At 40.0% G+C, this 15,377-nt stretch overlaps 1 protein-coding gene across 1 annotated transcript in view; it reads left to right on the top strand.

Annotated features, from left to right (window-relative positions):
* LOC134575593 (NACHT, LRR and PYD domains-containing protein 3-like) overlaps positions 1 to 15,377 on the top strand; it is a 180,401-nt gene that overhangs the window by 18,718 nt on the left and 146,306 nt on the right. Inside the window, exons 3-6 of the mRNA XM_063434914.1 lie at positions 1,405 to 1,704; positions 8,780 to 8,818; positions 9,326 to 11,069; positions 14,175 to 14,357. Of these exons, the coding sequence (XP_063290984.1) occupies positions 1,405 to 1,704; positions 8,780 to 8,818; positions 9,326 to 11,069; positions 14,175 to 14,357 (2,266 nt within the window). The remainder of the gene's footprint in view (positions 1 to 1,404; positions 1,705 to 8,779; positions 8,819 to 9,325; positions 11,070 to 14,174; positions 14,358 to 15,377) is intronic.

Genomic DNA, 15,377 nt, shown 5'->3' with positions numbered 1-15,377 from the left:
TTACAGATTTTTGTTTAGCATTGTGTTGACTATCCACAGACGTCAAATGGAAAGGGTTTTCAATCACAATTTTTCCCCACCCTAACTTTTTTGGTTTTTGCTTTGCAAGTACTGCCAAGCCTCAGTAGCAAGCCACTGTTGTAGAATTATTAAATTACCTATTATTGATTGACTATTATTCTTTTTCCTAACAGTATTTAGAATATTAGAAGGAAATGCTTTTCTAGAAGGTTATGAGCAGCACCGGAACAGTCAAGTTCCTGTAGTATGAAACATTGTATGCATTGTTTGATCATGAGAACTGTACTAATAAAATGTCTATTCACTAAAGCTTGAGAAACTAACCTTGAAGCTAAATGGTGCCAAGTACTCAAAATGGCTGGCTGCCAGATCCCCCCTCCCATCGAGCGAGCGTCGTGCTAAACAACAATGGCGCTTGTATCTTATGTCCACTCCCGTGTCAAAGATGACGACATCCCATGATGGGAGGATGCCCAACTAGCCACTTAACACCTAGATCAATTAATAATATAGATGGGAGGGCATTTAACTTACCACTTAACACATAGACCAATTAATAATGTTTATTTGTTGTTATCTCTGACAATGCTAGTGATGTAATAATGCCTTTAAAAGGGTCTGCACACCCGCTTTTTATTCAGATGCCATTACATTTTCTCGAAGTTCTTTTAACCTGAACTCCATGTGTCAGTGTGAATTTACTTCTGCGTATACGCAATTTAATCATCTCTAATTTGGACAGGATCAGATAGTCATTCAAACTTATTTGTTTGCTTAAAAGAATCTATATCACCAGTAACCAACCTCATGCTGATGATTTGCATTAACAATGAAACAGCTGTCCATTAGTGGTTCACTGGATTTGCATATTTTTCTAAATTGTGTTTCAAAGCTGTTGTATAAGGCAAACACAGACTCAAAGGAATCCATGTTTAAAATGGAATGAGGCAAAAATGTGATTCGTTGTTGAACTTATTTGCAAATGCCTACCCAGAATCCTTTGCTGTATTAATATCACTGCACATTTGTGATTTCTGTGGGAAAAACAATTCTTATGGCTTGACTGGTGTGCAGATCTTTGTTTAACATAGTATTGACTATCCACAGACTTCAGGTGGAAGGGGTTTTCAATCACATCTTTTCCCCACCATAACTTTTTTGTTTTATTTTATATATATATATATATATATATATATATATATATATATATATATATAGCAATTAAACATTGATAATAGTTTAAGCTTGTTTGCCCACTTCATCTACTGCTCCTGTTTTATTAGAATTGTCTATCTTGCTTTACCTATAGAGCTGCGGAATTTGTTGGTGCTATATAAACAAGTGTACCTAAAGTGAATTGCCTATCCATCCTCTCCTCTTTAGGTATCAACCATGATTTAGATGGTGGAAGATCATGGACAGCTGGTGACCTTCTCGTGTATTGTTTGGAAGATCTGGGAAAGTATGATTTCAAACGATTTAAGGATAAATTGTCAGATTTTGTATATAGGGAAATAACTTCAATCCCACGTGGAATTCTTGAAAAGGCAGACTGCATATCCACAAAGAATCGCCTTGTTGATACTTATGGAGAGGAGGTTCTAGATGTAACAATCAAAGTGCTTCAGTTAATTGGTCTGATGGGACCTGCACAAAAACTCCAGGAGGGTATAGAAAACCTATGTGAGTATGAATATATAAAATATTACACAACGCTCAATATTTAATCATTAGTAATATAGACTGGCATCCTAAGTACTTCGATGTTTCCAGTTCTTTAAGGACCATGCAAAACACCTAAAGTTAGTTAGCTTGCTGAAGTGCTTTATATGCGTAGAGTGTCTTTTTTTATTTTACAAAAAGTTCAGACTTCAATAGAAAATTATACTTTTATAAATTAAGCTTGCTAAAATCCTCTGACTGTCAATCAGACAAACAACCCTGTAGCTTCCTGGTAGTTAAGCACAGTGGAACTAAACTCAAGAGGACGATAATTGCCCAGAGTACCTGCCTTACAAAGAATTATCAGTGAACTGCATTGGGAAGCCTGTGATTGGACAGCCACAAACAATCTGGGCTAGGGAAGATGGGGAGGACTTGCTATTGCTTCAGACAAGAAATCTGCAGCTTTTACCAGCTGGTTTTAGATATCTCCCAAATGGAAAATGTCTAATGAAATAACTGCATGTTTTCATTGGTGGTATATCTGCTTAATAGTGATTTATCTTTAATACGTATGCATTTGAGCAGTGGAGTTTTCCTTTAAGTAACACTGTAAAGGACTTTACTACACAGCATGAATTACACTAACTATGTTGTGTAAAATGTAGAAAAGGAAAAGAGCAATATCCCTGACAGAAACTGTGAAATAAATGGGGGGGGGGGGGGGGGAATGAAAAAAACTTTACCTTAACAATCAAAAGTATTCAGAGTATTGCTCAAAAAAAAAAAAAAAACATCATGCAGTGTATACAGTTTACAGCAAATATATATAATAATAAAGTAGTGCCTTTGCATTTTACACTTAAAATTCTCTGTGGTACTTAAACTGGAACGCGTTTCGTAGGTGAACCCCTACTTCCTCATCCGTCTCTGAAGAAGTAGGGGTTCACCTACGAAATGCGTAAGACTATTGGACACTCATCAGGATACAGACCCAGCATCCGTACATCATTTGAAGTCAGTACTACTACAGGACCTGTCGGTTTTTTCTTTGCTGAATCGGAGCCGCCTACAGCACACGCTCCTCCAGAGTGAGGCTCCCGCAGCGACGCATGCTGTATGAACATGCTGTCCTCACTGGCGGTATTATCACAAGCGGCAAGAAATTTAATCTACATGCATCCGAGAACAATCCGAAGGTCTCTGAATAATTCTGAGTTCAATATTGACTGGTAACTAGTGATGCACCGAACTGTTCGCTGGCGAATAGTTCCTGGCGAACATAGCGCGTTCGCGTTCGCCACGGCGGGCGAACACATGCGCGGTTCGATCCGCCCCCTATTCGTCATCATTGACTAAACTTTAACCCTGTGCCTCACAGTCAGCAGACACATTCCAGCCAATCAGCAGCAGACCCTCCCTTCCAGACCCTCCCACCTCCTGTACAGCATCCATTTTAGATTCATTCTGAAGCTGCATTCTTAGATAGAGGAGGGAAAGTGTAGCTGCTGCTCATTTGATAGGGAAATGTTTAGCTAGGCTAGTGTATTCAGTGTCCACTACAGTCCTGAAGGACTCATCTGATCTCTGCTGTAAGGACAGCACCCACTCGATTGTGCAAAAGGAAGTAATGGCATGTCTGGCACACAGTGTTGGGGAAAGGGTCCATCTGACCACTGATACCTGGTCTGCAAAGCAAGGTCAGGGCAGGTATATCACCTACACTGTGCATTGGGTAAACCTGCTGATTGCTGCCAAGCATGGAATGCGTGGCTCTGCAGAGGAGTTGGTGACACCGCCACGACTTACAGGCAGGCCTGCTTCCACCTCCTCTACTCCTCCTACTCCATCCTCTTCCATAACCTGAGGCTGAGTCCTCTTCTCCTGCTGCGTCTTGCTCCACATCAATGGCACCCCCCCCCAGCTCCCCAGGTACTATTCCACATCCCGGATACGGCAGTGTCACGCCGTCTTGGGTTTGACTTGCTTGAAAGCAGAGAGTCACACCGGACAAGCACTCCTGTTCGCCCTGAATGCACAGGTGGAAAAGTGGCTGACTCCGCAGCAACTGGATATCGGCAAAGTGGTTTGTGACAACGGAACAAATTTGTTGGCGGCATTGAAGTTGGGCAAGTTGACACATGTGCCATGCATGGCACATGTGTGTAATCTGATTATACAACGCTTAAGTACACAGGCTTACAGGATGTCCTGAAGCAGGACAGGAAGGTGTGTGGCCATTCCAGGCGTTCCTACACGGCCATGGCGCACTTTGCAGATATCCAGCGGTGAAACAACATGCCAGTGAGGCACTTGATTTGCGACAGCCCCACACGTTGGAATTCAACACTCCTAATGTTCGACCGCCTGCTCCAACAAGAAAAAGCCGTTAATGAATATTTGTATGACCGGGGTGCTAGGACAACCTCTGGGGAGCTGGGAATTTTTTTGCCACATTACTGGACGCTCATGTGCAATTTCTGTAGACTTATGCGTCCTTTTGAGGAGATGACAAACCTAGTCAGTCACACCGAAGGCACCATCAGCGACATCATACCATTTGTTTTCTTCCTGGAGCGTGCCCTGCGAAGAGTGCTGGATCAGGCCGTAGATGAGCGTGAAGAGGAAGAGGAAGAGTTGTGGTCACCATCACCACCAGAAACAGCCTTATCAGCATCGCTTGCTGGACCTGCGGCAACGCTGGAAGAGGATTGTGAGGAAGAGGAGTCAGAGGAGGAATGTGGCTTTTAGGAGGAGGAGGAAGAAGACCAACCACAACATGTATCCCAGGGTGCTCGTTGTCACCTATCTGGTACCCATGGTGTTGTACGTGGCTGGGGGGAAGAACATACCTTCATTGAGATCACTGAGGAGGAGGAACGGGAAATGAGTAGCTCGGCATCAAACCTTGTGCAAATGGGGTCTTTCATGCTGTCGTGCCTGTTGAGGGACCCTTGTATAAAAGGCTGAAGGAGAACGACCTGTACTGGGTGTCCATGCTACTAGACCCCCCGGTATAAGCAGAAAGTGGCTGAAATGTTACCAAATTACAACAAGTCGGAAAGGATGCAGCATTTGCAAAATAAATTAAAAAGTATGCTTTACACAGCGTATAAGGGTGATGTCACAGCACAACGGGGATCTAACAGGGGAAGAGGTGAAAGTAATCCTCCTGCTCCCATGACCACGCCGGCAAGGACAGGACACTTTAAAGACGTGTTGTTGATGGAGGACATGCGGAGCTTTTTAAGTCCTACGCATCGCCACAGCCCTTCGGGATCTACCCTCAGAGAACGACTCGACCGACAGGTAGCAGACTACCTCGCCTTAACTGCAGACATCGACACTCTGAGGAGCGATGAACCCCTTGACTACTGGGTGTGCAGGCTTGACCTGTGGCCTGAGCTATCCCAATTTATGATAGAACCTCTGGCCTGCCCCGCTTCAAGTGTCCTTCAGTGCAGCAGGAGGTATTGTCACTGAGAAGAGAAGTCGCCTAGGTCAAAAAAGTCTAGATTACCTCACCTTTATTAAGATGAATAAGGGATGGATCCCAAAGGGACTGACAGTGGGCGATACATTCGACTAAAAAAGGCCTGATGAGATGAGCTGCCTTGGGCTAAAAATGGTGACCCTATGTAGGAGGAACAGTCCCTATTCTGCTCTGTGTCTGTGTGTATCAGGGTCAATGAGGACAGGTGTCAATCCATATCTGCCAAGTGACCCTATGTAGGAGGAACAGTCCCTATTCTGCTCTGTGTCAGTGTGTATCAGGGTCCCTGAGGACAGGTGTCAATCCATATCTGCCAAGTGACCCTATGTAGGGGGAACAGTCCCTATTCTGCTCCGTGTCAGTGTGTATCAGGGATCCTTAGGATAGGTGTCAATCCATGTCTGCCAAGTGACCCTATGTAGGAGGAACAGTCCCTATTCTGCTCTGTGTCAGTGTGTATCAGGGTCCCTGAGGACAGGTGTCAATCCATATTTGCCAAGTGACCCTATGTAGGGGGGGCAGTCCCTATTCTGCTCTGTGTCAGTGTGTATCAGGGATCCTTAGGATAGGTGTCAATCCATATCTGCCAAGTGACCCTATGTAGGGGGAACAGTCCCTATTCTGCTCTGTGTCAGTGTTTATCAGGGTCCCTGAGGACAGTTATCAATCCATATCTGCCAAGTGACCCTATGTAGGGGAAACAGTCTCTATTCTGCTCTGTGTCAGTGTGTATCAGGGGCTTTGAGGACAGGTGTCAATCCATATCTGCCAAGTGACCCTATGTAGGGGGAACAGTCCCTATTCTGTTCTGTGTCAGTGTGTATCAGGGATCCTTAGGATAGGTGTCAATCCATGTCTGCCAAGTGACCCTATGTAGGAGGAACAGTCCATATTCTGCTCTGTGTCAGTGTGTATCAGGGTCCCTGAGGACAGGTGTCAATCCATATCTGCCAAGTGACCCTATGTAGGGGGAACAGTCCCTATTCTGCTCTGTGTCAGTGTGTATCAGGGTCCCTGAGGACAGGTGTCAATCCATATCTGCCAAGTGACCCTATGTAGGGGTAACAGTCTCTATTCTGCTCTGTGTCAGTGTGTATCAGGGGCTTTGAGGACAGGTGTCAATCCATATCTGCCAAGTGACCCTATGTAGGGGGAACAGTCCCTATTCTGTTCTGTGTCAGTGTGTATCAGGGATCCTTAGGATAGGTGTCAATCCATGTCTGCCAAGTGACCCTGTGTAGGGGGAACAGTCCCTATTCTGCTCTGTATCAGTGTGTATCAGGGTCCCTAAGGACAGGTGTCAATCCATATCTGCCAAGTGACCCTATGTAGGGGTAACAGTCTCTATTCTGCTCTGTGTCAGTGTGTATCAGGGGCTTTGAGGACAGGTGTCAATCCATATCTGCCAAGTGACCCTATGTAGGGGGAACAGTCCCTATTCTGTTCTGTGTCAGTGTGTATCAGGGATCCTTAGGATAGGTGTCAATCCATGTCTGCCAAGTGACCCTATGTAGGAGGAACAGTCCCTATTCTGCTCTGTGTCAGTGTGTTTCAGGGTCCCTGAGGACAGGTGTCAATCCATATCTGCCAAGTGACCCTATGTAGGGGGAACAGTCCCTATTCTGCTCTGTGTCAGTGTGTATCAGGGTCTCTGAGGACAGGTGTCAATCCATATGTCAAGGTGTCAATATGTCATATGTCAGGTGTCAATCCACATCCATTGTGATTAGGAATAAAACCAGACTCTGCATCAACTTTGTAATTTTCCATGGGAGTTTTGCCATGGATCCCCCTCCGGCATGCCACAGTCCAGGTGTTAGTCCCCTTGAAACAACTTTTCCATCACTATTGTGGCCAGAAAGAGTCCCTGTGGGTTTTAAAATTCACCTGCCAATTGAAGTCAATGGCGGTTCGCCCGGTTCGCGAACGTTTGAGGAAGTTCGCGTTCACCATTCGCGAACCGAAAATTTTATGTTTGCGACATCACTACTGATAACATCTGTATGACTTTCTCCTGATGCATATTTTTTTAACAATACCTATTTTTTCATATATTTTATTCTTTGTCCAATAAACAGTTTTTTTATTCCCATCCAGTTTCAGAACCATTGCTTTTTAGTACTGCTGTTACATTGTAACAATTTTTAGCTTATAGTTCCACATACTGTATCGCTATTATATTCCCATTGTGTACTTTTTCCATCTGTATCTTTTTAAGACACAGAGTATACTATTTAGTACAAGTGCCAGCCATTCTGTTTCATAGCAGTAATAGAGGCACCTGCACTGCACAGTCTTGCTTTCGGACACAAACTTATCCTTTTTCTTTTTTTTTTTTCACTTATTCATTTATTCATTCATTTTATGTATTATATGTCTATAAGATACCGATTTCTTATCCAGATATATCCCATTTATGCTTTTTAAGTATATCTATCTATTTATCTTGCTTTTACCTTTTATAAACATCAGTTCCATTTTAAAGGCACAGTACCATTGCACACCTACTCACTTTCATATCCAGATATTCACCCTATCTCAAATTATAGGCCAGCTCCTGGTATCTGCACACACTATCAGTGTTCATCCATAGTATTTTTCCTATAGGTTTTAGTGGATTCCTGTTTTTCCAGTTTTTGAGCGGCCCAGTGCCAGTCCTACTCCCTCACCCCTGGTTAACATATTAGGTGTACCAGTTACAATTTATTTTATCAATGGGTTAAGGGTCTTTTGTAATCATTGATACAAAGTACATTCACCTCACACATGGACTATCAGCAACAGCATAAAATTGTATTTAACCTGTGCACAGCCAGAGACCCTGGCTAATGCTCCACTTAACAGATTATCTAACTAAAGAACACTATAGGCCCCTCTTGCCTCCCTAAATATAGTAACATCTTATTTGTGTTCAAGTCTGCAGCTGCTGCCTCTGACCCTGATCTGCCAGCTGTCTGCTAACATCACCAGAAGTAGTGGTCTAAGCCAATCACAATGCTTCCATTTTAAGATTGGGTAAGACTGTCAAGTAGGCAGTTCATGAGCAGAGCCAGCACAAATCAAAGACATGCCTGGCCAATCAGCATCTCCTCATAGAGATGCATTGAATCAATGCATCTCTATGAAGAAAGTTCAGTGTCTGCATTCAGGCTGTAATGTAAACTCTGCATTTTTCTGAAAAGACAGTGTTTAATGCAAAAAGCCTGAAGGCTCTACTCACCAGAATAAATACAATATGCTGTAGTTGTTCTGGTGACTATAGTCTCCCTTTAAGAATGGGGATACCTTCAAGATATAAGATGGCAAAACAAAAAACTAGAGTTAAAATCTACAGGATCTTTAAGGAGGATTAACTCCAAGCCACTAGTAATCGCTTCCTAATTATAAGACTTTAATCCCATAGTAAAACTCAGGACTGTTGCAACGGATCCTATGTAACTATAGCATCAGAAAAATATATATGTTAAAATATGTTTTAAAAATTGACAGATCTCAACTTTAGTACGATAATGTGACAAATTGAAAGTAAAGCTGTAAAAAAAAAAAAAAAAAAGAATATTCTTTAATTTCCTGCTTTGGTAACTTCTGTTATTATTTTTATAGGCTTAACAAGGACTGGGTTTACAACTAGACGCCTGGAAGGTATGTAAAATATGTTTTTATGTCATAAATTTACAGAAATTAAAATTGAATAAACTGTATATTTTCTACAAATTGAATGAATACTTTTTCTGCAGTAAACATTTACTTGCCTTGGATTTCTATAATGTCTTTGATGCTGGACTGTTAATATTGTATATTTACTGACTGAAGTTTGAAATGTCCATATTCCCTGGGCATATTGCAGCATTTCACCAGCTCATCATCTGAAGGGGTAAGCAACCTTTGGTAATAAAGAGGTTGTGGACTACATCTCCCATGATGCTCTTACAGCCACATGCCACATCAGGGGAGATGTAGTCCACAACATCTGGAATTCCAAAGGTTACCTACCCCTGATCTACTGCTTTCTGTGGACAGCCCACATACTAAATTACTTATAAAATACATTGTAAATAGCAAAGTTGTAAAAAAATACCATAGCTGTTTTATTTTTGTAATTATGCATATAAGAAGCATAGGTAAAATCATGTTCCCTCTCTTTTACAGTGTTTAGAGTAAGATACATGAATTGTGTGAGGCGTAAATTCCAGCAAATTCAAGACACTAATGCCCGCCTTGGTGATGCTGTTGCTTTTAAAAAAAGATACACAAGACTGCTAATGATTCAGGAGCATCGCACTGAAGAGGAAAGAGAGCATGAACTAACATTTACTGGAAGGATGCACTTGCGGATAATGTCTAATCGTTCGTCAGATGAATATTCACCAACATCTATTCTATCTCTGTTTGATCCTGATGATGATGAACTAATTCCAGAAATCGTGGTAATACAGGGACCAGCTGGCATTGGAAAAACTATGACAGCCCAAAAGATCATGCTTGATTGGGCCTGTGGGAACATGTATCAGAACATGTTCAATTTTGTGTTTTACATGAGTTGTAGGGAAATAAACAACATTAATAATCAAATAAGCATTGCCGGTTTGATATACAAATTATGCCAGCTAAAGTGTCCACCAAATCTGATGAAAGCAGTTTTTGAAGATTCAGATAAAATACTTATTATTGTTGATGGTTTTGATGAATTAAGATGTACGCTTAGGAATGACATGGAGATGTGTGATGATCCATTTCAAGAGACCTCCAAAGAAATCCTCATCAAAAGTCTGTTTGAAAAGCAAATTCTCGAGGATGCCTCACTTATAATCACAACAAGGCCATTTGCGTTGGACAGACTGAGAGAATACGTACGTTTTCCCCGTTATGTGGAACTTCTTGGGTTTACAGAGCGTGACCGTGAGGACTACTTCCACAAGTTCTTCCAAAATAAAGAACTAGCAGAAGCAGCTCTAAGCATAGTTAAAGAAAATGGAACCCTATTTACCATGTGTGTTGTCCCTATAACATGCTGGATTATATGTACTGTAATGAAACAGCAATTAGAAAGGGGTATATATGCAGTCTATGCCAAAACATCCACCTCTGTTTATATGCTCTATGTAAAACATTTATTAAAAGTTCATGGGAGAAATTCTAACTTTAGTTTAATAACATGGGTAAGGAAGCTCTGTGCGCTCGCAAATAATGGAATTTGGGAACAGAAAATCCTGTTTGATGAAGAAGACATTATGGAACAAGGACTTGTAATATCAGACATAGAATCTCTCTTTCTAAATGAAAATATCTTTCAAAGGGACATTGACACTTGCACCTGTTACAGCTTTGTTCATCTAAGTGTACAGGAGTTCTTTGCTGCTTTACATTATGTAATTAAGGAGGACACAAAAAGCAAAGACAGTTCAGAAAATCATCAAATCCATGAGGCATCTGTGGAAACTGAAAACAACCATGATTTGGATGAATTAAAATTCCAGAGGAATTTCCAAAACCTCTTGAAGCAGTCCAAACAACATCAACACTTACTCTTAACAGTCCGTTTTCTATACGGACTCTCCAGTGAAACTGAAACACATACACTTCAACAATTGTTTGGGTTTAGCATGTCAAGTGAAATGAGATCTATTTTGGAAGAGTGGCTTCAGAAAGAGTTCCCTTTTAATGATCATGAAAACTTGCACTGTTTGTACGAGACACAAGATGAATACTTTGTCAACAGGGTTATGTCTCGATATATACAGCTTGAAATTGGTTCAGATTTTAATATGCAAGCTCTTTCATATAGTTTGATGAATAGTTCAAAAAATCACCACATTTGTTTTTTTGAAATTTTCTTTGGTCCGAAGGCCCAGCAAACTTTGACTAACCTGCTTCACAAGTGCTTTGAACTTCAGTAAGTATTGATGTTTATGGCTACAGAATGCTAATTGGTTTACAGAATTTTTGTTACCTTCTTCTTTATCGTTTTGATACCTTAACTGGCACCATTCTGTCTGTGTTAGTATTTGGGTTTTTTCCAATGTTTTAGTAAAGCCTGAGGCTTATGGTCAGTGGTAATATTTATTTTCTGTCTTATTCTTGTCATGCCACAGCAGAACAGGTATGTCTGTCTTCAAATATATGTCACAGGTGTTATCTGGTTTAGTAAACAAAAGAGAACAAAACAAAAAGAATCCTTGCACTAAAAAGTCAAATAAACTAAAATGCATATTTTTTTTAATTTAAATAGGTAGGTTACCTATTTAAATTTAAAAAAAAAATGCATTTTAGTTTATTGGACTTTTATTCCCCATCTGAAAATAAAGCATTGGACACACATACATAAATAATAAATGACCTGCACTCAAATAAAATAGTACTCCAAAAAGTTAAATCAACATAATAAATACACCAAACCAATGAAAATAGCAGTAAACTTGTGATTATGTCCAAAAAGTGAAAATTGCTCTCTATTATGTCCCTTAAAGGATTACCTTTTTTTTGCAAATTCTCTATTTCCATTTTAAAAACGTTTTTTTTTTTTTAAAGTCCGTTTTACCACACAGGAAACGTACAACATGCCTTAATACTATCACACCCACTTGAGTGCCCTGCAGGCTGACTTAAGCCAAGATGGAACTGGAAGACTCACATGTGTGAAACCCATAAAAGAAAAGATATGCCTACATTAATGTAGTAGAAGATAGGGCAAAATACTTGAAGCAGCTCTCTAACTCCATGATGCCATTTGTACATGGATTAACAGTTATAGTCTCTGAAGAGATAGATATACTGTTTAGTTAATGTCTTCCAGCTAACAGACAACTTTGTCCCTACCATGGGATTTTATTTAAACGCAGGAGTCCATTGACAAAGTGCCACTATAAGACCAAAATGCATCTGGTTGTTGAGAGGTGTAAATCAAGTGGCTTATCTCAACAGAGGCTACCTGAAATATTGCACATTTATTTATGTAGGGTCTTATCCAACTAGAAAAATCTATTTAAAAATATGTATTCTGTGACATGAACATATCAATGAATTGGCAAAAGGTGGCCTAATCTGAATCAATTAAATAGTGTCCATGACAAAGATTTGTGTTAATTCCTCTTGGAATTGCCTGTCCTTCTTGATTTTTTTCAGGGAACCTAGTTATAAAGTTATAAAGAGCTAGGCCTGAGAGGCAGTAGCTGATCACAGTAATGGTAGAGGTTTGGATAACTGCCAGGGAAATGAGCTGAAGATGCAAAGACATAGGGGATGATGTCTGCCTGGAAGGAGAGAGCTGCAGGCTGGTCTAGAGTGGAAGACATTTAAATTCATCAGATTTGTTATGTTGCCTTTGAGACTGTATGGTAGCCCAGGAATTAGAATTACCTCCAGGATGGCATACCATTTGCAAATGGGGTATGTCCAGTCTTTTTTAGTAGCCACTTAGTCACAAACAGTGGCCAAAATTGGCGTTCAAATTAGTTTTTTGCATTTTTCACACACAATAAAATATTAACGCTAACTTCGGCCAGTGTTTGTGACTAAGTGGCTACTAATAATGACTGGACATACCCCATTTGCAATACCTTGGGTTGTTTACTATTGCAAATGGTATGACATCATGGGGGTAATTCTCATTCCTGGGCTACCATACGCTCTCAAAGGCAACGTAACCAATCTGGCGAATTTTAATGTGAAAAAACTGAAAAATTTAACATGCTATACTTGACCCTGTAACCTCCCAAAACACCATAAAACCTGTACATAGTGGTACTATTTTACATGTGAGACATTGCTGAATACAAATAAGTGTATTTTATTGCAGTAGAAGCGAACAGTATTATGACATTCAGTTAAAATGGCAGAACTAAAAAAATAACACAATTTCTTAATTTCTCATTTTTTAAAATATTTTATTCATATTAAATTATGATTCATAGCTAAATATTTGATGTTAAATGAAAGCCATATTTCTCCTGAATAATTGATATATAATAAGTGTGGGTGCACTTAATATAAAAGAGGTGAATTACGGTTGAACAGACATATAGTCAAATTACATATTTTGTTTACGTTTCATTTTGATCAAAACGTGTACATTTGGCTCAGTCCTTAAGGGGTTAAATACAACCTCAGATGAACAACAACACATGACATATTACACTGTGTCATGATTTATTTAACAAAAATAAATCCAAAATGGAGAAGCCATGTGTGAAAACTAAGTGCACGCTTACTGTCTCTTTAGATTCCTGTAGCGACAGTAAGCACCATGCTGCTAATTGATGGGCATTGTGAAACTGCAAATAAGAGAGACAGGGTGCACTTTCAGATACTTAGAAGGCTAAGTATCTGAAAGGTGCTGCTAATGAAACTGACCATCAGCAAGTATGACCACCTCTATAAAAGCTGAAGTTTTAGAAATATACTAGTCTGGAGCATTCATGTGTGTTAACACAATGCCAAAAAGGAAAACCATCTCCACAATGATCTTAGAGAAACAATTGCTGCTGCCCATCAAACTGGGAAGGGTTATAGGGCCATTTTCAAACAATATAAAGTCTATTATTTACAGTGAGTAAGATGATCCAACAATGGAAATATTCAAGACAGTTTCCAACTTTCCCAGGAGTGGATGTTCCAGTAAATGTGCCACAAGGCCAGACTGCAATGCTCAGAGAAATTGCTTTGCTGTTCATCTGGGGTTGTATTTACTTACTTTTAAGACCTGCTAAGGAACAGATGATTATTTTTATGCCCTGATATGTAAAACCATAGAATTCAAAGAGGGTGTACTTGCTTTTTCCCATGACCGCCTGTATCAATGGATTTTTTCTCACAATCTTTTATCACTGGTGCCAACTCTTTAAATTCAAATGAAATAGAATGTTTAATAATTGTATAGTGATTAAATTACCTTCTTTTAAAATCACAATAGTAATTTAGTATTATGTATTATGTACTGGATATTTAAGTGCCCATTTTACAGCTCAGTTTTTAACAAAATTGTTGCTACATTGTTTTTAAGATTTTTTAATTGCAAATTCCCTGTTGTGGATTTTGAAGACATGGAAGCAATGGATTACAGTGATGAAGAGTTTATGGAAGATACAGAAAGTATTGATAACGTAGCAGAAGAAGATGTGTCCACTCCTGAAAAATACAGTCTAAAATGGTTATGGAATGCATACAGCAGGATAAAGGATTTGGGGTAAGATATTATATGTGATTCCTAATTTTATAGAACATTATCCTTATTGAAACTCCTCTATTGTACTGTATTCCCTTTTTGCCATACTATCTCATTGACCTGCGGAGTCTGCAGAAGCTAGCATGTGAAAAAGCAGCCTGCAAAAGTGATAAACATGCTATCGTGCTAGACTTTCACTCTGTGCCTGGGAGTTGACCAGTCAGAGCCACAAGCATGCACACACGCTTGCTGCTTTCCATTGCTTCTCAATGAGCTGTAATACAGCTCACTGAAAAGGGGATAAGGCCAGGAACAGGATGCCTGCAACTCCCATTAGCTCTGTGGAACTAACAAAAGCAGACGAAAACCTCACCAGCTGTCTGATTTTGTCTACACCAGTGTCAACACGTTTCTAAACTTGAAAAAAACAGTATACTCCAGATACTTTAAGCACTTTAACAAGTGGAAGTCTGGAGTGTTCCTTTGAATGGAGATTATTCATTTGGAAAGAGCATGAAATTCCATCTTTACATTGTGCTAGCAAGAAGTAAAGATTGGGAGAAAACGTGTTTTTCTCTATGCTCAAGGAATGATTCATAGGAAGAGCTCCATAGGAGGTCCTTCTGCTCTTCACCCATAACAACTACAGCACTGGAGATGTAGTTGCCATAGTAACTTGCTAGCTGAAACTGCATGTGATGGCTAGGTAGTATAGCAACAAATTGATGTCACTCCTGTCAGACACTGGCATGCTGGTAATGAAACCAGATTGTCGGCGTCATGGAGATGGTTTGCCCTGCCTTGGGAAGCATCCACAAGTGCTGTTCATCCTCAAGATTGTATGCTGCTCGATGGTTTGAAGGGCACTGGATTTTCATGTTTGTATGTGAGTCTGCGTGTATTTATATAATTTTTTGTGCTTGTATACAGGTGATACTTGAAACATTTTTAAATATCGTGCAAAAGTTAATTTATTTTGATACTCGAAAAATTGTAAAATATCGTGCAAAAGAAATATATGAGATAGACGCATTACATGCA

The sequence above is a fragment of the Pelobates fuscus genome, chromosome 10 (genome assembly GCF_036172605.1).
Source record: "Pelobates fuscus isolate aPelFus1 chromosome 10, aPelFus1.pri, whole genome shotgun sequence".
Lineage (NCBI taxonomy): Eukaryota > Metazoa > Chordata > Amphibia > Anura > Pelobatidae > Pelobates > Pelobates fuscus.
The sequence above is the reverse complement of the archived record's forward strand: the minus strand, read 5'-3'. Positions and strand labels throughout refer to the sequence as shown.